Raw genomic sequence first — 25084 nt, 5'->3', positions numbered from 1 at the left:
GTAGAGACTTCTGGGTAATTTCCTGGGCACTGGACTTTGGAATTGTAGATTGGACACCTAAAAAAAGACAAATGCCTTATAAAGTGCACTAAGCAGAGAGTATGGAGTGAATCCAGACACAACTCGTGTTTGTATTCAAGTTACCTCTCCCTGTCAATGGAGAGTGCGTTTATGAAGAAATACCATTTTCCACTGCAGCAATTAACTTCAGTTAACCTTTCATGGAGTCCTGTGTGACCAGAGTGTCTTTTGTAGATGAAGATTTCTCAGCAAATTTGTGCAGTATCCCCAGTGACCACCAAAGACCTTATGTTGAATCTGGCACCACAATGTATCTCCAATTATTCAAGCTACAAGCTGAACATGTTACAAATCATTTTTCCACGATCATCAAACCTCCAGACCATGAACCTTGTGACAGAAGCTCTGACCTCTGTGCTCACCTGTGAAACACACCTTTCTGATGCAAATGTTTCTGTTTAATTCCACAAACCGATAAATACGTACATCATGTTTGGAAGCTCTTACATAGTCGTCATGTTTGTCACACTATAAATGATTTATTAGAACCACTGTGGGAAAAGAAACGTACACAAACATCTGCACTAAAATTGATTTTTTTTGTGAAGATGTTGGTAGTTCTGGTACCCGAGTGTTGGAATACAAATGGCCCAGCCATTGACTATTACCTGATTTCCAATGACCCTAAACACTGAGGTCCACAGAGTCCCCTGCATAGAACTTCCTTCTGAACCGTCCGCAGAAAAATGTTCTATGTATTCCAAAATTCTGACCAAGAAGCCTGAACAGAAAATTGCATAGTAGGTTAGCCGTCCGTGGAAGAAATCCTCTACCCAACCGATCTTTAACGTTCCTTACTTATAGAGACATTATCATTACTAACTGCCAACTACAGCTGATTAGACACTTAAAGACCCACACCAATGAAAATCGAGTTTTTGATGTTTTTAAAATGTCTTTGTAGGACTTTTCTCATAATGGAGGACATGCATAAAGAATCTAAGATTCAGACAGGGTTTCTGAGTATTATTCCAATCGTGTTGGATCAGGAGCAGATGACAACAAGATGTTTAGAAAGGTCGGAATTTCTAATAAGCTCAAGCTTCTCTGCAGAAAATAAGTCTTAAAAAAACAACACAGGCTTTTTTGATTATACCTAAAAACAGCATTATCATCTTTAAAAGACCACTGGGAACAATTTTGCAATAACAAAATATAGTTGGAGTAGGACTTTAAATAAAAGGTTTGACTAAAGATAAAATAAATATGTATTAGTTTATGCTCATTTCTTTTACAAACGCGTCTTTTCTCCATTGCAGGGCAGGAATCAAAAAGTCAGAATATTGGTTTTCAATCATCTAAATGCCTTGGATTAGATGCTGCAAATGCAGATCTTTATCAAAATGTTGTATTTATGTATCTAGGATGCTGGAGAGTGGAAGTGATGTAGGTAGGGCCATTCTTTTGTTAAAACAGCTTTTAGAAAAAACTATGAAAACTGTTGTTTTGATGAAAGATGAACTTTATCTTGAAAAAAAAAGTGTGTTAAATGTATTTGCTTTTCTCAAATCACATAAACTAAAAATATGTCAAAAGACACAAAGATGGTGTTTTTTTTCTTTTTGTTTTGATAACATTATAGCTGTATGTCAGGAGGATCACCCCCAACTAGCCTCTAAATCCACAGATTTCCCAAAAAGAAACATTACAAACGGCTGAAGGCTGGGATGATGACATCCACAGTGGTTAAGCATTTGACTGAATCAGACAGAAGCGTTGGATGGAAGGTGATGACAAACCTTTCAACCAAAAGCAGGGAGTCACTGTGGGTTACACAGTCTGGACAAATAAAGCTTGATGCAAACGCTCAGAAAATACAGGAAATATTAAGGCTCAAAACCAAGAGAAATCCCTGGAAAGACATGATGACTTTGTCTGAAGTGAAGAAAAGTTCAGATCTGTTTTAACTTCTTCCAGGGATACAAAATTACTCCCAGTTGAATAACAGAACCAAAAAGGAAGACAGAAATTCAAGTCATGAAAGGTTTTACTGACATGATTTATAATAAATGTAATTTCCCTCTTGTTGCTGTTGCTCTTTTCCTTCCCATTTGTATTTATCTTTTTCATTACGCGGCGTCTGTTAGCCCTGCTTTTTGTTTAACTCACTTGCATTTTTATCCTGTCTATAGCTCTCTGTTACCCTGCAGTTATTTTTATTACATTTAATTTATATATTTCAGCATTTAGTATTTATGAAACATTGTCAGGGAATGAGAGGAAATGAAAAGTAAAGGTGGAATTTTAATATCAGATAATGGCAGCAAAGTTTGGCAAAAGAAGTTATCATCAAAAAATAAAAGTCGCATTAAATCTGATAATAAAATAAAAAACAAGAAGAACAATCTAAAAGGGGGAAAACAAAGGAAAAGTGGAGGTTGGCTGTATGAACCTTAATATATGGAAAAATATAATAGTCCGTGCATTAAAGCTGCTGTAAGTTAATAGTATGAGCCCTGACATAGTAAGAAAAATTCCACTCCCCACCCCAACCCTTTTTTTTATGAGTTAATGTTACTGCGAAATGAGTAATGGATTCCACAGGAAGGTGGGAATGAGTAATCACGGTTGGAAAGACGTATGGATTCAAGCGTGCTTTAATCTAATTGTAAGTGAATATAGTTAATGATGTTGTGTTCTTACAGGTGAATACTCATTAAATAAAGGCTGAATACATTTACCACACTAAAGAGTTCTACTATCTGATTATCATAAAGAATGACTTCCAATGATGTGGCGCTTGTTTTATGTGTCTATGGTAATCAGTGACAGGCAATAAAGCAGAGTAAAAAACCACGACCTGTGGAGGTTTGCACCACAGGGGCGGCTTGTTGGGCATTTGTTCAAGAAGGGGCAGGTTCTTGAACATGCTTTTAGTATAAGGTGTTCACACTGGGATGTCTCTACCCGATACTAGCACTTGTACCTACTATTTGAAAGAGGCTTGGTGCAAATTGTTGAAGGGGTGCAAATCTTGCTCCAGGCTTTTTCATTTTACAGCTCTATTCTGATATATGAAAGATTGGTGTCATAATTCCAGCCAGGCACAAATTGCAACTATTAATTTCTCCTCCATGACCATATTCTTTCGTTGGCACTTCCCTGAATTAAAAGGGATGCTACCCATACATCACTACCAAATCTGAGTCCACGATTGTCAAAGTTTAACCTGATTTAACTTTCACTCGTTTGTACATACCGGTAAGTAAAAACTTGCACAAATAAACTGGTGAATGAGAAAGTTTTGAATTTTTTAAATGCAAAAGCCCAAAACCCGCGTTTAAATGCGCATTGCCAAGGGCGGTGGATACGTGGCTTTAGCTTTACTTTTAAACTTTGACAGCAAACAATTAGCAGCAGAACTGTGGAGTCAGCAAACGCCTGGAAAACTGTGTCCTTTCACATAAGAGTTCCCATTAGTGACAGATTAAACAAAGCTTCATCTGCATCCTCTTCACTCTTTTTTAAGATGCCCTCATCTAGATGTACGTTTCATATAACTTTGAAGGGGGCACTGTATTGTGTATTTATCCATCCATCTGTGGTGGTCCAGAAACCGAGAGCACATGCAAGAGCTATGCTAAAAACAAGTAGTAGATTTTAATCAAAATCAATACAATCTCAGAGACCCAAAGGACTCAGGAGCCACAGACATGATTACAAAATGGAACTTTCTTTTAGTAAACAAGGACATTTAAAACGTAGAAAATCTCATTGTTTTTGCAGGTATAAAAGCTGTAGATTACTATTGAGGCCCTGTGAAAAAACACCATCCAGTGCCCTGCATTTGCCCAACAGTAGCTGGGATAGCAGCCATGTGACCCTGAAAGGGGTGAAAAAACACACAGGCTGGCAAAAATAATATGCATCAGCATGTCTCATATTCCCTTCTCGTACTCTGTGTTTAAGTCGTCGAGTTAATGCTGTTTGTTCTTAGCTGTTTTTCTTTGCTGACCCCTCTGCCAGAGGTATTGATGTGTAAGAGACAGAAGGTTCTGCATCTTAAGGTTGTCTAATGCAATTAAGTTGACCACTGGGTTTTATATCTGAGCGTGCATGTGTGTGTCTGACCGTGAGAGGAAAAGACAGGCACGGGGGAGATAGATGGTGCGGATGCACGGCTGAGTCACTTTCTTGGCGACTGGGTGTGTTTGTGTGCATGCTAAGGTGAGAAACGTGGGTTTCTGCCGTTCTTCGGCATCAGCGGACAAACAAAGCTTGTGTCTGCGCGTGAGAGACATAATGAACCTCTTCAGTCGGTCATTTTCCAGACCAGCGACTGAATCAAGATGAAGCTCGTCTCAAGTGGAACAAAATAACAAAAAAAAATCAAAGGGGGATCGGGTCATATTGAACAAATGTGTTCACCGATGTCGTGATGCCTGAAAGACTGCAGCGTCCTGTTGGTTCCGCCTGTACTCCTTAGTGAAGCAAACTTTTAGTGAGTATAAGGGGACGTGAACCATAACACTGTTAATGTTTGTGTTTCAGGCATAATTAAAGCATATCAGTAACTTGTTAAAACTACGGTTGGTTAGTAAATAAAAAAACATGATGTTTATTTATTTTTTGATGATAATTTGATGTTGAAACTTAGTTTATTCCTGTTTGAAGTTTTTTATTTATTTATTCGAAACACATTTTATTCTTTTTGGGTAACTTTTCACTCAGATGTGCAAGAAAGGAAAAGTAAGGTAGGAACAATTAAAAGAATGCTTCCTATTTGTCCCCAATAAGAGCAATTGCCTTTCGAAAACAACTTAATGTTAATTTCTAATTAAAAGTAAATGTGTTTATGATAAGAGACGTATACTGTAGTGTATACATATGTTTTTTTCTATTTATAAAGCATGCCACCAAACCGTATGTAACAACATCATGTGATAAGTGAATCCTTGCATCCCTACTGCATACCAGTATGCCAATATAACAATTCTTTGCTAAATTTTTGAAGGATTTGTTATTTACAGCCCATGTAATGTTTTTGTTTTTTAAATCTTTTCTAAAGCACAAATCATATATCAAACAGAAACAAAACCGTGACCCAAAAATCCAGGGGAAAGTGAACCGTCGCATCAACAAAAAACATCTTTCCACTCAAGATCATTACATTTTTTTGCAAAGCCCCTTGTTCTTCCTTGTTTTTTTCTTTGGCCACTTTCAACTCGTAGGCATTAGAGAAAAAAAAAGGTCTCATTTATATTTCAGAAGCATGTCAAAGTGAAATGTGTGTTATGAAAGTACACGGCATTCAGGCTAAATTTAGCTGGAGAGTTGTGGGTTAAAAACCATCATTGTCTCTGAAAAGTGGTGATGCTGGTAAAAATTTTAGCGAACAGATCTGTTTTTATTTTGTCAAGAAGGAAAAAAAAAGACTCCCCTTTAAGTGCAGATCTGTTTTTATTAAAGTAACAGGACAAAACCGGTGAAAAGAACTTGAATAGAAAAAGTTCCTTTTCACTTTCTGATCAAATACTTCATTACTAAAAGCATCCTTGAAGTTTGTTTTCTGAAGTTTTTTTAGACATTTTATACAAATACATTATAAAAGTTTATAATGGTAAGTTTCATTGACATGTTTGACTTGTAAGCTGAGTTTTGCCCAACAACCAAACTTGAATGTATTATTTTTCCATACAGGTGTTAAAGCACATGGGAAAGGGAAACAGGGCATTTCTTTATGCTTTCTAATAGAATACGTTTTGTGTAATTTCACTGACCGCAGCTGCGTTTTATCTCGATTTTTCTGTGAAATGTAATATGAAGTAAACTCTGCTGTGATCCTTTTTTATCTTTGTTTTTTTGACAGTAGCGAAGCGGCAGCACCTGGCTGCTGTTTTCTCCTGTTAGATTCAATAGAAGCTGTAATCACATCGAACAGTGAAGATGGCCGTCTGCCCAAACCTAAGTTACCCTGTCTGATCTCATGAAGACTAATGCAACTCCGAGTTTCATTCAAGCCAACATTTTCCAGCAGGCTTCCAGTGTAATAACAGTGCAAACACCTTTATTTGTAGTTTTTGCTTTATATTGTATATATTTAGGAGACAGGATGGACTTTAAAAGCCCCCTGAGGTTTTGTTGAATATTTCCGCTGCTTCCTTTTTAGGTTCTGTTTTAAGATTAGGCTATGGACTTTACAAATCCAATCAAATCAAACTTTATTTATAAAAAAAAGTCAACTTTTGTCTGCCATTGCCCTTCATGCTGCACTATCTGTCCCTCAGAGGTTAGCAGTATAAAGGTCTAACACATAACTCAAAGGGAGTCCCCCTTTCTATTTCTGTAAACTTGCATTAAAGACATAAATGAACACGATTCTTTAGTGCTCCCTCTTGGTTGGGGGCTTGATTCTCCACAACACGTTGCAGACAGGTTATTAAGATTTAATGCGGAGATGCTAACGTGCATTATTCACACAAGGAGCACCTGGTTGTATGTCAGACAGCTTCAACTAATTTTGATTTGACATACAAAAGTGGAACCAGCAAATACAGACCCCTTCAGTCAGCCACTGAGACAGGAAACATGTAAGTGTGACAGAGCTCTAGACTGTTTTACGGGTTTGCTAAAAATAGGAAAATATTTAGCTCTTAGGTTAATTTAACGTCCTAAAAAGCTGCTGATGGAACTTTAAAGTAGAATTTCTCCATTGTTGTAGCTAAGCAGATAGCTGTGGTGTGGGAGGCAGGCCCGCATTTACCCATGAGGTAAAATTTCACGGGGGGGGGGGGGGGGGGGGGGGGGGGGGTTGTGCTGAGAGTTTGGGGCCTCAAATCCCTTAAAGCCCCTTACATGCTTAGAAAACCATGTCAGCTCATCTAACTTCTCTTTAGATCTAATTGATATGGCTTATATTTTATGTTGAATGCTCTCACAACCGGGCTTTGGACAGGCACGAGCAGGACACTGGTTTGTGCCCTGCTGAGGCTGCATTTATCTTTTTTCTCTTTTTATATCTGTCTAATTGTCCATCCTTACATTTTTGTTTTTTTATTTTATTTTTTGTTGTTTTGTGTTGTTTTTTGTACATTTAGGATTCACAGCACTGGGGGGGGGGGGGGGGGGGGGATCCCTGGGGATCCCTGCCCATACTCCCTTGGTGGGAGGAATCAGGGGGCTTCTGCTCATGTTAAATTTAAAAGAAATTGACATCCAAACAGAGAAGTTAAGTCCATTTCCATTCTTTCTTTAAGCCTTTAAACACTGATGGTAACCCATTTATTTATATTCCAACAGTTCATTGGTAAAAAAAAAAAAAAGATAAATTCTTCTTTTTTTTTTAGATAACCTTAATAAATAGGATTTTTTTTCTATGATTAAATGTAACCATGTGAAAATGCTGATTAGTGAGTTTCTGGTATTTTTATGGGTTTTGAACACAAGATTATTGGAAAATCAAGACTTAAAAAAATAAAAAAAATAAAAAGCAGCACATAATCCTAATTGAAGTTTAGTTTTAATCCCACTAAGTATTTTTGTTCAGTCAGGTGTGTTTTGTTCCAATCATCATCATAGATTTACTCACCTTTCTAAATTACACTGTTATGAAAGCAGACACAGAATGGGTAACTATAGCCCTCCTTCACATTAAATTTCCATTTGAAGAAAGTAACTAAGAGCTGAATATAATAATAAAAAATAAAAATAATGAGAGCACATATTTTTGTTGGTTCCATGTGCAAACAATGAGCTTTGCTGTGCAGAGAGCCAGGATAGAAACAGATGAGTGCCGAGGCAGGGAAGCAAAGACTGACAGAGGTAATATGGTCAGAAAGATCTTCTGGCTTCCTAAACAGGCTAAAATAAATTGGCCTCACAGCAGTTGGCTTGTGCAGCATCCAGCTGACACACACACAAACGCACAAAGCCTGGTTCATTCATGCTGATATTACTTCAGCGACTTTCTCCTTCCCCATATTTTAGTCTGACTCCCTGTTCTTTTAGGCAACTTATCTGACAACAAAGAGAAGGATAGAAAGCAGGCCTTTAACAGCTGGTACCATCGGAACAGCATGCACAGAACTTTGTGTAAAACTGCTTTTAAACTCTGTGTCAGTACGGTCTTTTTTTTACAGAGGGTAGTTTAGCTTAAAATGTTTTAGGCCATTTTATTGTTGCACATTTCTGGAAAGTAAATGCATAGCTTTTTCACATTTTATTTGTGTTTCAGATATGATTATTGCAATATAAACATTTTTGTAATTATTATAACAATTATGTTTTCAATTATAGTTTTTCTCAGCACTAGGTCAGATAAATGTATCTAATAAAGGAAAGACATCATAAAAAAAGTATTATACTATACTAAAAGCTAGAAGATAGTTGTGCTCCGTACTTTAAAATGTTAAAAGCACAAGCTCTGACAAATGCTTAGTTTTTACAACTCATGTCTTTGCTTTACATTCTGTTGTGGTTCTGTGTGTCAAACCAAACTGTGTTGTTTTAATTTCCCTCCTCTAAATCTCCAGGATTCAGTGCAAAACCCCTCAGCGCAACAGATGATGAATAAGAAGGTTATTCTGCTCCAATGAAGACTAAAGCAACTCGGGATATGATGGTAAATAATTCTTAAATGGAGCATACTATGTTAATGTTGTATTTTATAAATATTTGAACTATGTGCCATGAATGAGGCAAAGACTTTGGTTCTGTAAACCGATTTACATATCCTCAGCACCCCTAATTTACATTGATTGTGTAAACTCTTCACTACAGTGAAAACACTCTACTACCATAAAGTCTTGCTATGTAAAGTTGTGTTTCTTTGAAGTGAAGCATATTATTCTGCTTAAGAATCGGTTGGATTTATGTTAGTTGCATAAACAATGAAAGAGTTACAGTCGCTGAAAGAATGACAACACTGGAGCTGAAGCTAAGACACTTATTTCACAGCTCATTGAGAGTTTATAGTAACCATTTTTTTCATTGATCATTACAGATGCCATGGATTGAAGTCAGCATTGACTCAAAACAGAGGTACAGATAAAGTGAAAGCAGATAAAACTTACTGAAACGTGAAATCGTCTATGCAAATACAAAGTAGATGTTAATTATATTACCCTGGTCAATGGTTTTAAGGTCTGCACATAGGTCTTAAAGAACTTTAAAGAGCTTCAGCTACGATGAAGGCTTTTCACTGCGTGTCGGCATGCGTCACAGACAAACAAATGCTCTAGAGTCAGAGGTTCATCATCCAAACCACGTAGAGAGCATGTTTATTCTGTTTGTTGAGCAGTTAAATCCCTAACAAACCAACACTGCAGCTCCTTGAACCTACGGAGTACTGTTAACATCATGTTTGTCCATTTTGCTCTTTGTACCAAACAGTATTTGACAGACCATGGATCATTGTTGTTTGAACTGGTTTACCACAGCCCATCTCATTCTATTCACGCACATTCTTAACTCATCCCAGCATAGAATCACGAAAAATAGATCTGTTGCATCTTTTTTGCTACCAGAGATGAAAGCTAAGAATCCGCAGCTGGTTTTTAGTTAACCATAGCAGCAGTGAGTCCCATAGAAATGCATAAATGGATTAATAAATCATTTATTTGTATGACTAACAAGCTGCATCTCATATGGCATCAAAGAAACTTGACATCTTTGGAAGCTCTGACACTCATAAATTTCATTAAACATAGTCATGGACTTGAGCAGCCAACAGCATCCATACATTAACTCGTCACCCAAATAAAAGAATTGTTCTGTTGAAGTCTTTCTTGCAGTTTGACCTCAAAACCACAGAACTTGACTTTTCATTTGTCATTTGATTAAATAGTGAAATAGCTTCACTAAATAATACGTACGATTTCTAACAATCAGACGGTGGCAGTGGGATGGCAGCACAGGGGCAGCACAGGGTGGTTGGGGCGAGCGTGGCAGTCTGAAATCAATCATATTACAATTTTGGGAAACTTGGAGACCCTATCAGTCAGTTATCCTGCTGCTGCTTTTCTGCCACCCGCCTGCCACTGGATTGCCATCGTGCAACCTACAAATGTGCCCGGACAGCCACTGAGCGCTTTTAACTTTTTCGGGCGCAACACATGTAAAAAATGCTACTGCTCCCTCCCGATTACAAATATCCAAAACTGGCACCGTGGCACTTTGGGATATGTGACCGTAGTCTAACCCAGTGTTTTTCAACCTTTTTTGAGCCACGGCACACTTTAACCTTGTCAAAAATCCTGCGGCACACCAGCATCCAAAAATTAAAAAAAAAGTCTGTGTTTATCTACAGCCCCTCCACAATCTCACAGGCATTTTTGTGATAATTGTGGCAGAAAAAGCAGGAAGTTGCAGCTGTTTTTTCTAAAAGATGTAATAAAAGTTAAATTAGAAGATTTAAAAACTGTTTGATGTGTGTTCATTGTGGTTTTAAGACATCAAAGGAAGACTCATTGTGCGCTGAGACGCTGTCACCCAATGCATCATGGGAGATGTAGGGCAAACAGCCACCGAACGCAGACAGACTGAGCTTCATTGTTTTGTTCACTTGTTCCACGGTCTGACATCGGATTCTGTGGAAAGCTACACCGCTAAATATGAGCTTTAGCTGGTATTTTTGTTGGAACTGAGAGACTTTATGAGCTAAATCGGAACAAGGAAGTGAAGACTTTAACCTCTGATTGGTCAGACTGATGACGTGTGATGAAGTCCTCCAAGAATGATTGGTGGAGACAGTTGAAGGGGCGGGACTTTTCCGAAAACAGCTGAAGCTACGGCTAAATCGCGGTACTGTCATTCTTATCAAAATGTCTTTAATAGAATCAAATAAACACAAAGAAAAAAGTATTTTATTATCTTTCATATTCCTAACTACTCATTGTTTTATCAGGGCCTGTTTGGATGAACAAAGAGATGATATCCTGGAGATGGAAAATGTTTTTAGATTAATTAATGAGGGCAATTTCCCACGGCACCCCTGACCATCTCCCACGGCGTGGCACACTGGTTGAAAAACACTGGTCTAACCAACCATAAACATAGGCTAAAACAATAAAATGTCATAAAACACCATAAACTATAAGCAACAACAAGCAAAAGACAAATATAAAATGGATGGAAATGCTGTGGCTAATGTGTTCCACCCTTTGGCAATGTTGATCAAAATTCCCTAATATCACTTTGTGAAATAATACAACAACGTACCGCCTACCATTTGCAGAGCTTAGGAAACAAAAACACTTTAATGTGCAAATCCGTCTTCGTTTACTCTGTCTGTCAAAGCTTACGCTTACTGTCATTACCGTTTTATCAAACAAAATCTGACCCCTTCAGTTGGGTGTTTCAAAAGTTTTTGCTGTTTTCTGTCTAGGACCACTGTGCCATCCATTCATGGTTTAATACCTGTAACTTTCAGCTCCGTCGTCCGTCGCACAACTCTGGATCCATACTGTAACTCACAGGTGTAATTTCCCCCATCGCCCTCTTCTATCTCAGGAATCCAAATATGTGTGGTGTTGACAGTGATGGAGCTTCTCCATTCAACCCGATCACACTCCTAACAGGCGGTACAAGCAGAAAAGGCTCATTCACCATCAGTGAAGGGAAACAGTTTAGAGTGTTTTCCTATGTTTGTTCCTTACCTTGTACCAGGTCATCTGTGGCTGCTTGTATGGCGCCAAATAGTCCTCTATGTCGGGGCAGTTGATCATTTTGGGATGGGTTACCTCTGCTTTCTCCAGATGGCGGATTTTGTTACTGAAGCATTTCCCCTCGTCGCTCTCCTCCACCGTCATTGACATGGATACCTTCATGCAGTACGTCGAGTTCCTGAAAACACACAACACAAGAAGCATTGAATGCACATCCAGGCATGTTGTTGTTCACCTTTGGGCGTATCCCTTCAGGGGTCGCCACAGCCAATCAGCTTTCTGACTTGCACAGGTGTTTTGGCAGAGATTTTTACGCAGGATGTCCTTCCCGACAAAACCCATATGCATAATCAACATTGATGCAATTTATAAGGTTAAGAACATTTGTTTTGACTTTATGCTCTTTTTTTAAAAACACAAAGCTGGTTTTAAAATTATACAACACAATGACATATAGCGATACAGCACATCTAACCAGATGAAAAAGGTTCAGACCAAATCTTAGTGTAAAAACAATATACAAAGACCAACTGAAATCATGCTTTTGGTCATATTGGACATATTAAGGAAATTAGGAGCAGAATTGCATTTCTGAGTGTTTCTTTATTAAAATCGTTGATCTGGGATGTAAAAAATATACTGGGCGGGTCCCTGCTCTTTCTCAAGTGTGCATGAGGGGTAGGAAGATGATCAAGAATTAACACTTAAATGCTGTAGCAGGTTGTAATTCTGAAAAGATAAACAGTACATAGGTATTAGCTTTCATGTTTTACAGGTGAACACACAGAAAACTCCCAGCAACGGGGAAGGGAAGGGATGCGGGGTAACTTCATGCCAACTGTCCCACCCACAACTCAAAGGGGAATTTCTAATGAACTTCGTCCTAGAAAATGACAAGTTTTTGATTTATGGCTTAAGCATAATTAAGCTTTTTTTAAAAAATAAAAAAAAAGACCACTGGAAACACTTTTGCAAAAGATAATAGAAGTGGGTCCTTAAACTCTTTTGACTTCTTTATATGAAAGTGAAACTTTTTTTTTTAAATATGTTTATGCGAAGTAATGTTTAGACATTTCACTTACTACCTTTTTCACTGTTACAAAATTACACACTGTGTGTTTTCAGACTATGATAAATAAAAGGGTTTTCTTCGACTTTTCCCCAAAGTGATTAACTTAGAAGCCTTCTACAAAAGCAAAACTTCACAGGTTAATTTTGAGCATCATTAAAACTATTAATTCATGGTAAAAAGACATAAAAAACACACTTTATTTGCAATCTGTGTTACAAGTCAAGTCAAGCACCCTCAAATCAGTCTGAGTGGGGTTGTTTCAGGCTGATTTGTTTGTCCATCTCTGTTTGCCAAAAATACGCGGCAATCATTTCTCCATTTATCCAGCTCAAAGACTCTGAAACTGTCTAAGAGCTGTTTTTATGGGTGTCTAGGCTCTGGGGCTCCGTTGAGGATATTTTGGTGAAATTATGGGGTTCTGGAACAACAGCGGTCTTGCAAAACCACTTTTTACAGAGAAGAATAAGAAACAAATATGTGGGGTTTATTTCTATTTGTAGTGCCTGCGCTTATGTAATCGCTTTTCTTTCTCTTGTGCCTCTTGTTGCAAAGTAGAGTCCAACATGAATATAAGATGAATAATTCAAATCTGCATTACTTTTACAAAATCAACATTCAGGGGCGCCGCTACAGGGTGGCAAAAAGCTCCCCCCCCCACTTGCCACCCCATTTTTTGAGTTGACATTGACAAAGACCATTTGATGCCGACAGAGGCGTTCTCGCCTCAAACTGGTTTCACTTAAAATGCACCAAATAAACCATCTATTTTTCTCCACTCCTGGTCGATTTATTTCAATATATACCTAGGAACCTTTTTTAAGCATTAGTTTCTCGCAGGACGGGGCAGAGGCGGAGTACCATCCCATTCTTGGACACAAAAAAGTCCACCTGGATCGCAGATAATCTCGCAAAAATGTTCCAACCATATGTAGGTTTAGGCAAAGAAACTTGTAAATACCATATGATTGCTTGTCTTACTACCACGATATTAACATTTTTAAAGATATTTTAGAATTTGGGTTTGGCGCGACTGCAAGCTACAAACAATGCGGCGCTGTATTTAAACGGCGTATAACACTCGCCCACATTTTCTTTAGAAACTGCTCTTTCACAGAGTATTTACAGTCGTTTTAGGAATATTGTGGTGGGATAAATGTGATTTGTGTTTGTTATTGTTCTTTAGATCTGTTCTAAAAATGAACGAGGCTTCGTTCTATAGAAAGCAGCACGTGAACCGCAGCGCAGTGGTCCACCTGAGGACAGTGAGGACAGGTGTCTCTGTGACTGTGGGGAATGTGGTGAAGAATTCCCTTACAGGAGATCTATGGATCGGTTCACTCTATTGGATGTGTATTCTACCCGCTGTCACTGAAAACGTCAGATGCCCAAAGTTGAGTCCTCACCAGATTTTTTTACTCTGGCCAGCTGGGCGGGTGGCTCAAACTGCGCCGCTGGACCTTAGATCGTGTCTGTACCATTAACATTTAAACTGGCGAATTGCGTTTTAGCCGCTCTCTACATGGCCACGCACATGTAGAGAAGATGTTGAAAACAGTGGCTTCAGATAAACATGAAATATGGATTTTGAAGGTATTTAAGTTGTAGGATTTTAGTTAAAAACATTATCATTCTTAAAACACCGCTTGGAATGTTTTTTTCTTATTATTTTTTTAAAATTGTCATATGAGGACTTGAACAACTTTAATTTTATGATTTTTCCAGGTAATTGAAATCTGTTTGGGAAAAAAAGTGTAGTTAGGTTTTAAAAGTTTATGATGTGAACTATGAGTAATGATTTATCATCATTTCTTGTCATAAACCCTAAAAGTGTCACCAGATAATTCTTGTCAGGCTGCAGCTGTGGGCAGTATCTATCATTTAATATAGATTTAAGACAAAACTTTAGTTATTCTAAAAATGTGTGACCTTTGCCAAAAAAGAAAGAGAATCTTTACTTTGTATGAGAAGTCTGGCACTTGTGGAACTGATGTTTTGGTAACTGTTTCACCAAAAGTGAGAACGATGGCTGCCTCAGCTACAAAAAAAACCTCCCCTCCTCCTGAAATATTTGGCATATTTTAAAACATATTATAAACATTTTTAGGAATTCATTTATTAATTTATGCTTATCTTGACAGTTTTTTGGTGAAATATTTAATTTCATGTTCTAGGTTAACAGTGTGCAATTATATCCAAAATACTCATTTTAGTGAAAAAAAATGTTTTTTAAAAAACAAAGAAAACACGCTGAGATGAACTTCTATTTGTGAATGTTGGAATCCAATAGTTCTGTACTTTAATTAGCTGGACAGATTGTTGGCCGGTAAATAGCTTTCCCAAATATAAATTCTGCCCAACTCTTCCTCTGACTGTAAAATAATGCTGTTTCTACAGTTATGTACAAAATCCATAATGCAAAAGACATCCAGCGTCTTTGGGGCGTTAGGAAAATGGAATTTTGGAGCTGGAGGTCAGAGCTTACTTTAAATTCAAAAAATCCCTTCTTGACATGTGATGTGTAAAATATAAGAAATCAAATAGAGGTTTAGAGGATGCTGGGATGTGTGGTGCAGTGCTGGATGTGTTTAATATCTTAAATTCTGATCGCTGTGTTAGAAGTGGTTTGTGTGTATGTAGATGGCATTTTGTGTGTGTTTGTTGTCAAGTTCACCTCCAAACACAAAGCGACACATTGATCTCTCCCTCCGACACACACTTACATTGACAAACACGTTCACTTCTCCTTTAACTTCAACCTCTTGTCTAGGTGAATCTAAAACGCTTATCCCATCGGTGTTGTGCATGCGCACACGGGTTTTCTAACGGGGGACATTGGGTCATTGACCTAACCGAGACCACTGAGCATTGAACTGAAGGCCTGCACATCTTTTCATCCATCCATCCATCCATCCATCCATCCATCCATCCATCCATCCATCCATCCATCCATCCATCCATCCATCCATCCAACCCTTTGTTTTTCTCTAGCTCATCAATCTATCTCCAGCCTGCAGCACCTCGTTTTCTTCTCCAGTGGTTCAGTTGCATTTGTCTTTATGCTTCCATGAATCCCTCTTTCTCTTTCTTCAAACAGACATCAAGTCTTTCAGAAATCTTTCATATTTACTTTCCACTCCCCCCCCCCCCCCCCCCCCAACTGCAGAAAACTGAAATGTATGTCTAGTTTTCTTGGTAAAATTTATCCGACAACAAAAAACAATCTTGAGTTAAAAGAGAAAGCCACCTGACAGTTAAAAAAAAATTCAAAGAACTTTAAGAGCAACGCAATAGAAAATAAAGCAACATTTATGAAACAAATGATGGATGTAAAACACAGCAGGTTGATGTTTACAAAAACAGAATAAGCTTCAAATCACCGTTCCATGACTTCTCTTCAGATTTTTTCACTTCTAGTGTCGTTTTTGTTTTTGCAACTTTTGTCATCTTTGGATGACCGAGTTAAGACATTCGGATCCAGGTTCCCAAAAAAATAATAACAATAAATGATTCCACTTCCGCTACCGTGCTTAGCATGACATATCCTCTGTTTTAGTATATTCTCAGATCAAGGTGAAGACACATCTCCATCTTTGTTTTTTTCTGCCTCAGGAGGAAGAACATTTCTCCATAGATGTATTTTGTTTCTTTAAATCTTAAAGATTGCTTTCAGACATATTTAAAACTAAGAGGTCTTGAAATTGAAAACTTCTTGAAACAAACACATTCAAGCTTTTTCAAAAAAATAGAGAAAAAATCTAGTTTAAAAATGTGTATTTTTTGTCTTATAACTCTACATTCTCGTCTTTTAGACCGAAACATTGATTTATTAGACCATTTTGTTAGTTTCTATTTTGCTACAGTAATATATTTCCTTTTTGAAATCACTACAGATTTAAATTGGCTTTTATTTTTTACCATGCACTGTGCTGTTATGATGTTTGGAATCATATTGTTTTTAGGTTAAAGGTGAATTTCAACCTACTCAAAGATCCCCCCCCCCCCCAAATAAGTCTTTTTTCATCATCTTTCAGATCTGGAACACGATTTCAGTCCCACTCTCACCTTTTGATACAAAGCGTTCTATCAAGCCGTACAGTTTCGAGGCAGACGTCAGCTCACACGAGGAAAACACAGAAGACGTACATAGATCTATTTGTCTACAAGTGTTTGCAACAGAATGGAGGGTAGCGGGAAGACAGCATCTTTTTCATCTGCTCCTGATTTATTTCGATTTTAGCAAAGAAATACTTTGAAACTGAATTTTAAGTAGGCCTGCACAATATACCGCAAATTTATCGTTATCGCAAGATCAAGCTGTGCAATATGCATATCGCAAAACACAGCAAAAATTGCAATAAATGGTTACCTAAAACAATCTTATGGCAGCTTAAATTATTTAATGAATCAAATAAATCCCTTTATGCATTTGACCAATCGGATAGACTCTTTAGCATTGTTGACCAATCAGATGGAGCCCTTTTATGTTAGATGTTCCATCCTATGTCAGCGAGGGTCATTTGGAGTACAATTCTTAAACTGTTGCAATAAAATGGGAATGATGTTTTTGGTTGTTTCGCTATTTGTTTATATACCGCAAATTATATCGTTATCGCAATATTAATCCCTCATATCGCATATCCCAAGTTTTCCTCATATCGTGCAGCCCTAATTTTAAGCATAATTCTCTTTGTAAAAATTCCTCCATCATGAGAAAAATACCACAAGAACATATTAAAAACACCCAAAACATTGTTTTCAGTGGATCTTTAAGTTTCATTTGAACGTATTGTCATGTGACCAACCATGCCAGTACTAACAAAAATCAATTTAAAGGCAAATACCCCCCATGGAGAAAAAGATCCAACAAATCCCAAAATATCTGACTTTTGAGCAAATAATCTCCAAATGATTTGGAAATTAAATGAATCTACAAGATTCTGAATTGAATCTTTCCCATCTCTAAAATTGAGTGGTTTGCAGTTGAACCCACAAATATTACAATATTCAAAAGAGGATTTAAAGTTATGACTGTGTCCCTGCTTTGATGACTTTATTCAGGAAACAGAGTTAGAAGAACCAAAGCCAGCCTCCCTCTGCCTGTCCACTTCAAGGAGTGGAAGCCTAACGCTAAGCAGTCAAAACAGCAAATATGTAAAGAAGGGTGTATTATGAGCATTTTAAAATACACATGGTGATTCAAGTGGACTGCAATGCAAACGCTGTGTCAGAAGCGTTCAGTGCCTGCTGTGCAGTCTTACTGAGGCAGCTGTGTGTTTGATGGGTATTCATATTTGTGGCTGTTTGGAACACATTTAAATGCATTTGTTAAAATGCCACTGATGTTAAAGTCGCTCTTGGAGAGGACATGATTCCTTCCCGGGTTTGGTTGCTGTGCAGGAAGCTTCTGTCTAACAGATTTATGGACCAGGGATTTTAATGCGGCTTTTCTCACAACAAAGATTTTTCAGATTAGAGGGACGGAGGAAATACAAATGCAGCTTAAAATAATTCTTTACTCTAAGTTCAAAAAAAAAAATACAACATCAAAACTGTGACTTTTGCATTTGTGTTATCTATATTTTTTTAAATCTTTGTTTTATCTTTTTTGTCTATCTTGTTTTATCTTTTTTTTTATCTTTCTCCTGAAACCTTAATATCAAAGCATTTCTGGCAAACCCTTAACAAAGCTTTCTGTAAAGCTTTAGAGTAAGCAGCCACTGGAAAGACAGACCATTTTCTAGCTATCCTAAAACATTGATTTTTACTTAAGGCTGGTGGCCTCTGAAACAATCGAAAGCCACCAACTCTGTAGTGATTTTAATTACTGGCTATTTGACGTGCTTAACTTAAGGCAGTGGAAAGTATTAGGTTGTAGTTTTCACGTTAATAAAGCCTGTATGCTCATTTATTTTGTATCTATTTGCATCCTGTAAGTAGCAGGGACAACGAATGGCTGCTCACACATTTTGCAGGTCAAGACATACCGTAGCGTGCTCACATGTGAGCACTACTCTTAAGTAAGCTCATGATCTTCCTGCCTAATGCAACCCAAAGAACCGCTGACTTTCTGCAACACAGCTAGTGAGACCTTTAGACAGCAAAACAACACCTCTTCAAGTCAGCAGAAAAAGGAGCAGGTTGCTACAGAGCGTCAATCCGTTCATCTAAAAACCCCCAACCGGGCCAGAAAGTACATTTTGATGAAAGCATTAAGACTTCACAATCGTCTTAAAAATAATCTTAAAATTATTAGAAGGATTACAGACCTGGAAAAACTAGTTCATGTGTTTATCTTTAGCCGATTTGATTGCTGTAACAGTGTCTTTACACAACGATGAGAAAAAATCTATCAGGAAACTGCAGCTCATTCAGAACTCTCCTGCTCAGGTTCTCACAAGAACCAAAAAGGTAGACCAAATCAGTCCAGTTCTGAGGTCTTTACATTGGCTGCCTGTCTGCCTGAGGACAGACTTTTAAGTTCTGCTGCTGGTTTATAAAGGTTTGAATGGTTTAGCACCAAAATACATGATTGAGCTCATGGCCCAGTCTGAACCAGTCAGACTTCTCTGGTCATCAGTTCCTAGAGACAAAAACCAAACATGGTGGAGCTGCATTTAGCTTCTATGCTCCACAGCCACCTTAAGCTACGTTCATGACACCCTCAGTAACGACCATTCAAGAGACCAATTTTAATTGAAAAGTCAATGTAAACTCTCACATGTGCACTTTTCAGGATTCCGGCTTTAAAGCTCTCATGTTCACGCGTCACTACACACATTTCTAAGACAGATTTTGGACCCTACGTACAAAACCCGCATCCATTGAATGTGCATTGAAAGTTAAAGCAGTTGAACTTTGACCAATAAGTGTCACATCACCACTGTGAACATATAGTCTCAGCTGCATTTAATTAGTTTTTATTCAAAAGTTGACTTCCACTCTCTTACTTTAAGCTTACTTTAAATTCTTTTTTTTAAAATTATTACATAATAATAAATAATACTTCTTCTAAACGTTTCCTTTGATGGTTTATGTAATGCACTTTGAATTGTCTGTGTTCACAGAATAAAAAAAACTTGCTTTGCTACCAAGGATGTTTTCAGACGGCAGAAACAGACAGACGTACAATGTTTATTCATTCACAGATGTCAAGTCAGGATTCAAACACTCAAATTTCACTCTACAAGCAAATGAGGGTGGGAACTGCACAACTACTCGATTTATTTTACTGACACCAATTATGGACTTTGCTTTGCCACAGTGAGACTTCAGACTTTGTAAACATGGAAAGTGTGCTTTTGCATGACAAAACACTTACAGAAAGGCATCCATTTTTGTGACCATGTCTTTGAGATGTTTGAAATATTTTGGTTTTTTTTTAAATAATATTTTCTATTTTCTATTAAACTCAACCAGGTCAAAATCCTCAAATAAGCCAAATCCCTGATGACTATCATCCCTATTAATATAAAAGCAAAAAGAAAATCTTGGAAGACAGCAAACAGGTGCAGTTCTTCACATTTCTTTAACAAACACGATCCTGCAGGAAGGTCAGACAGAGTTTGAACGTCAGACTGTAAGGGTTCATGCATCAGCTGTCACCCAGGCATTTCAGCAGACGCATATAGCCTCCACCAATTACCAACGCTAATGAAGGACTTTCATTAGCATGAAGCTGTGCTCTTCATCCTTTTAAATTTACTTATATTGGTGCAAAAGCCCAACTTTTATTCTAATTAGCTCTAAAAAAGTATCTCAGGTACCTAGTACAGGATAAGTAGATGAGTCAAGAGGAGAATCTGTGCTAAGTGATGAAATGGGGCTCATTAAAAAAGCTGTAAATGGGAACTTCAGGTGTGAAATGGGGAACATATGTTGAAGAAGAGATGCTTAGGTGAAGCAAGCACCTTTTAGGAGTCCGATTCTCTGCTAAAGTCATTTACAGTTGATAAATGAACCAATGTAATGGACCTTTATGCAAATCATACTTTTAATTAGATTACTTCATTTTTTCTTCTGGAAGGTTTTAAAAGCTTGATTTACAAAAAAATTTGTTCCAAATATAGGAAAACAAAAATAAAGAGGTGGCTTCCTTTGCACACATTTTACCCAAAGCTTTATCTTAATTGTTCTGTTAACAAACTTAATAATTCAATCATTCCATTAATAACACAAGCATCAAACAAAGCACCACATAAAAAGTTTAGTGTTTTAGTGTTTCTTATGTAGAAATGTTAAATCGCTAAGACATGTAGAGTGTCACTGTTTTTGATCTGCAGAAACTAAGTCCTAGAAAGCAGTTCTTTTTATTCGACCACTGAAAACACTGAAAATAGATCCAAAGATGATCAGAGTTGGCCTTTGAACACACATCACTTGTGTTTTTCTTACCATCCTAGACCAAATTAGTGACAAAAGTCTGTAAAGAATTCAGTAAACCCGCTGCAGGAACACATTTTCTAACTTGTGTTATGGTCTGTGGTTCTTTTCAAACTGCACCGGCTGCTGCAGCTTGCATGGTACAGATGCTTTTCCACCTGCGAGTTTCATGGTCTTGAGCTCACTAATGAGTGCCGAGGAATAAAACCTCTAACAGCCACAGAGGTTTGCAGTAATTTAAACTAGGTTTTTAGCCACTTTGGTGTATGTTCACAACACCGTCATGAAAATTCCAGAAAATAAGATTTCAGAGAAAATGCTTATAACAAGAGAGAAATAGTCAAACTAAATCTTTGAACAAAAATTTTTGTTTAGGTGAAATACTTTTCTTAAAAACTAATAACAAAAATGTCAAAAAAACATTAAGACGCAAATGCATTTTTCTCTGACAAACGTGACTCTTTTGCATTAGCTGGATTTCAATAGGCAGTTTCTGTGTTTTCTTATCATAAATTGCAAGTGATCCACTTGTATTAGACATCAAGGCCAATCTGGGTTTTAGCATGTATAGGACAAATGCTGGACATGTGCTTTATATTTATGTAAATATTGTTATTAAAACTAACATATTTTTTTTAAACATCTAAGTGAACACTTATTGAGTTGCTTTTGGTCCATTAAATACATTTTTTAATAAATTCTATTATTTTATTTATGCTTTTTTTTAAGGCTAAGGTTATTTGCACGTATTTTAAGTGCGACCACTCACAAAAACTTATAGAAATTCATTCAGTTTCCTAGGTAAAATTTGGGTGTCAGTTGCAGGTATTTAAAGGCATAATTGTAAAAACAGGACTGGCTACCGACAGCGAATATTCTAGGTACGGCTTTGTGAAGTCACTTATTTTTAAGTGGTCAAACCTGGACGCATGTATTTCAAAAAATATGTGCAAATAAGTCACTTCCTTTTTTAATATGTCAGCTGAATCAGAAGGGGTTGAGGATTTATCATAGTTAGACTTTAAGAAGAGGTTCTTTAAGGACCGATGCAAAGTGCACACATGGAGGATTTTTGTTTCAGACATGATTTAAAACCTTATGCATTACACAAATACTGTCATGGAAGCACTCACAGTGATAAGCCCCGGCATAGATTTGTGGTTTACTTGTCCAACGCCTTTGCAGATTACTCAAAGATCCGCAAGGTTCAGGCTTTGGATGTAAATCCAGAAATTTGGTTCAGTATTTTGGCAGATTTAAGTGGTGTCAGAGAGTCTTTGTGTCTCAGGGGTCCCATAAAGATCATGCAGAGTACAGAGTCTCTTGTGAAATGTCCGCTAGCAAAACAGCACCGTGCCCACAAATCTAACCTCCAACGTGTCTTTTTGTTTGTTCTGCAGCAATCTCCAAACAGCACACATTCCAATTACATAAAATGTAAAGTGAGCTGTGAATGATTCTCCAAACCAGCCCGTAATCCACCATATCCATCATGTCAATAAATCAGGAACAGCCTCCCAGCAATTACCCTCCTGTGATCAGGGCAGGCTGCTGGAGAGAGCTTTGAATTATGCAGCTAATAGACGGGGATGTGTCCTGGCCAGGAGGCAGCATGTTTATACCTGGATGGAGCTGCAGATTAATTTAACAATCAATCTAACAGGCAAAGAGAGAGGAAGACTGCAAACATGCTGAGACAATCACACACTTAAGAACAGACATGCTCCATGCAGGCATCTAAACACACCTTCATACAACTGGAGCTGGATTTTATCAGTAGTGATTAGACTGTTTTTTTTTCTTTTTTGTTTTTTGTTTTTTTGGTATGGAAAAATTGACTTTGTTGCTCTCCATGGTGCTGAAAAGGCAGTGAAATGCTGTTTTTGGGCTAAACATGATTGTTGCTTCATTTTTTATCAGTTTAGCTTCCCTGTTAAAATCATTTATCCATGTTTTATTAATGTATCTAGCAAGAATAAAAAAAAGAGTAATAAATGAAACAGTATCACATCCAATTTTTTTGAAAGCTTCTGTAATCATCATACGTACAGAAACAGACAGAAACTCATGATGCTAAATGTATGAATCTTAAAGAACAACGCCAAAGAAAATTGTGTTTTTAAGAAGTTCTTGGAGGATTTTTCTGATGATAGAGAACATATGTTAAGAAATCTGAGTTTATAAATGTGTTTCTGAGTATTTATTCATTTACAATTGTGGTGAATCAGGAGCAGACGAAAAATGCAGTGTGACAAAGAGCTTATTTGTTACATAGAAAGTATGCTGGCGGGTCTCAAGCTTCCTGCTCTTAGTTTTAAGCATTGGGGAGGGGAAGGGAGGCGGGGATGCCCCATGCCAATAGTCCCAACTCAGAGGCAAATTTCTACTGAAATATTGTCTGGTGAATCAGAATTGCTCCCCTATCCCTCCGGCTCCTCTTTATTGCTCCAGTTGTTAGAATTTTTGAAGTTTTTGTGATGTCCAAAAGTGTTTTTTTTTTTAGGGAGGAGCCGTAGCGACTTAGGGCTGGCTATCGCTGTGGTGCGGAGGAGAAGAGCGTTTGTTTTGCCTGGGTGTGTTCTATAGCACAGAAGCTTACAAAAAGATATGAGTTGAGTTTTTGCTTGGCTTTTTAGAGTTATAAAAATGATGTGTATTTTCCAAGCAGTGGCAGCTACACGCTAACGTAGATGACCGGCTGCTATTGATGACTTCATCGAGTGGTAGTAATGTCTGGATTTGAAGATACCATTTTCTACCTATCTGTCTGCTTGGAGGGATGATTTAGGGTTAGGGAAGCAATTCAGATTAAGCTTTGCTCTGCAGAAACTACAGGTATGAGCTAGAAAGCACAGTTTTTTTTTTATTTCAGCTGAAACGTGCAAAATCAAAATTAAAAGATCATTGGGAACGCTTTGAATATAGATCAAAAGATGATCGGGGTGGGTCTTTAGCCACTGAGCGTGACCCTTGAGTTTGATCTTCTTCCAGCTGTGTGTGGTGTGCAGGCCAGGCTGTCCAGTGGGATCGGAGTAACATGTAAATAAATGCACAGTTCACGCTCTCTTCCAATTCAGGTCAAGTGTCAGTGCAACAAAGAAAAGGGCAGATATGTGTTGGGCTGTCTCTCTGTGTGTTCCCCTTGACTGCTCATATTCTTTCACTTGTAAGGTCAACAAGTCATACCTGTGAAGCACAGATGGGACCGCTGATGAAACACTATGTTACACCTCCCCAATGAACAACCTATATTCAAAATGTGGGTTTCTACACACCTGGCACCCTCCCATTGTTGTGCTTTGGCTTTAGTGAAAATCAGAGACTAAAAAGTTTCAAACACAAAAAACTTCAAATATACATTTTATTTTCAATGAACAATAAAAAAAAATACTTGTGGTAAATTTAAATGTGATCACCGCCACATTTTCTATAAATTCATTAATTTAAGATAAAAAAAAATAAAAAAAAGTTGTAAGTCCCAATCTGCCAAGTTTTCGCTGATATCAATCATACTGATTCTTAATATGACAGAGGAGAGCACACCTGTGGGATGGAGCCTCTACTCTGCTGGATATTGATGCAAGGATGGGCCGCGAGTGCGTATTTGCCCCCCCCCCCCCCCCCCCAGAGAGGGTGCATCTGCTGAAGCCTCAATGACCACTTAAACATTGACAGATACATTTCTGCCACTGTTCAACATTTAACCCTGTTAGGACCCTGAACGGCATCAGTACCTCATGTACCTCTTTCTATATCTATGCAGGGGTGGGGAAGGTCTCCTACAATTTGCTGTTTTTTTAAGGATCTCCATAGATAGAGAGAGAGAGAGAGAGAGACTTTAATGATCCCAAAGGAAATTATAAATGGCCAGCTGCCCACACTTAAAAAAACACACAATAATAATAGAAATAATAATAATAATAATAATAATAATAATAATAATAATAAT

At 37.6% G+C, this 25084-nt stretch overlaps 1 protein-coding gene across 1 annotated transcript in view; it reads right to left on the bottom strand.

Moving 5' to 3' along the window:
- Nucleotides 1-25084, bottom strand: part of il1rapl2 (interleukin 1 receptor accessory protein-like 2) — a 437033-nt gene that overhangs the window by 118794 nt on the left and 293155 nt on the right. The window contains exons 7-8 of the mRNA XM_020706755.3: nucleotides 11676-11862; nucleotides 11437-11590 (exon numbers count right to left, since the gene is read on the bottom strand). Coding sequence (XP_020562414.1) covers nucleotides 11437-11590; nucleotides 11676-11862 — 341 coding nt within the window. The remainder of the gene's footprint in view (nucleotides 1-11436; nucleotides 11591-11675; nucleotides 11863-25084) is intronic.

This window comes from Oryzias latipes, chromosome 10, assembly GCF_053564925.1.
Source record: "Oryzias latipes strain Hd-rR chromosome 10, Olatipes_Hd-rR_3.1".
NCBI lineage: Eukaryota > Metazoa > Chordata > Actinopteri > Beloniformes > Adrianichthyidae > Oryzias > Oryzias latipes.
This window is presented reverse-complemented; position numbering and strand designations above follow the sequence as displayed.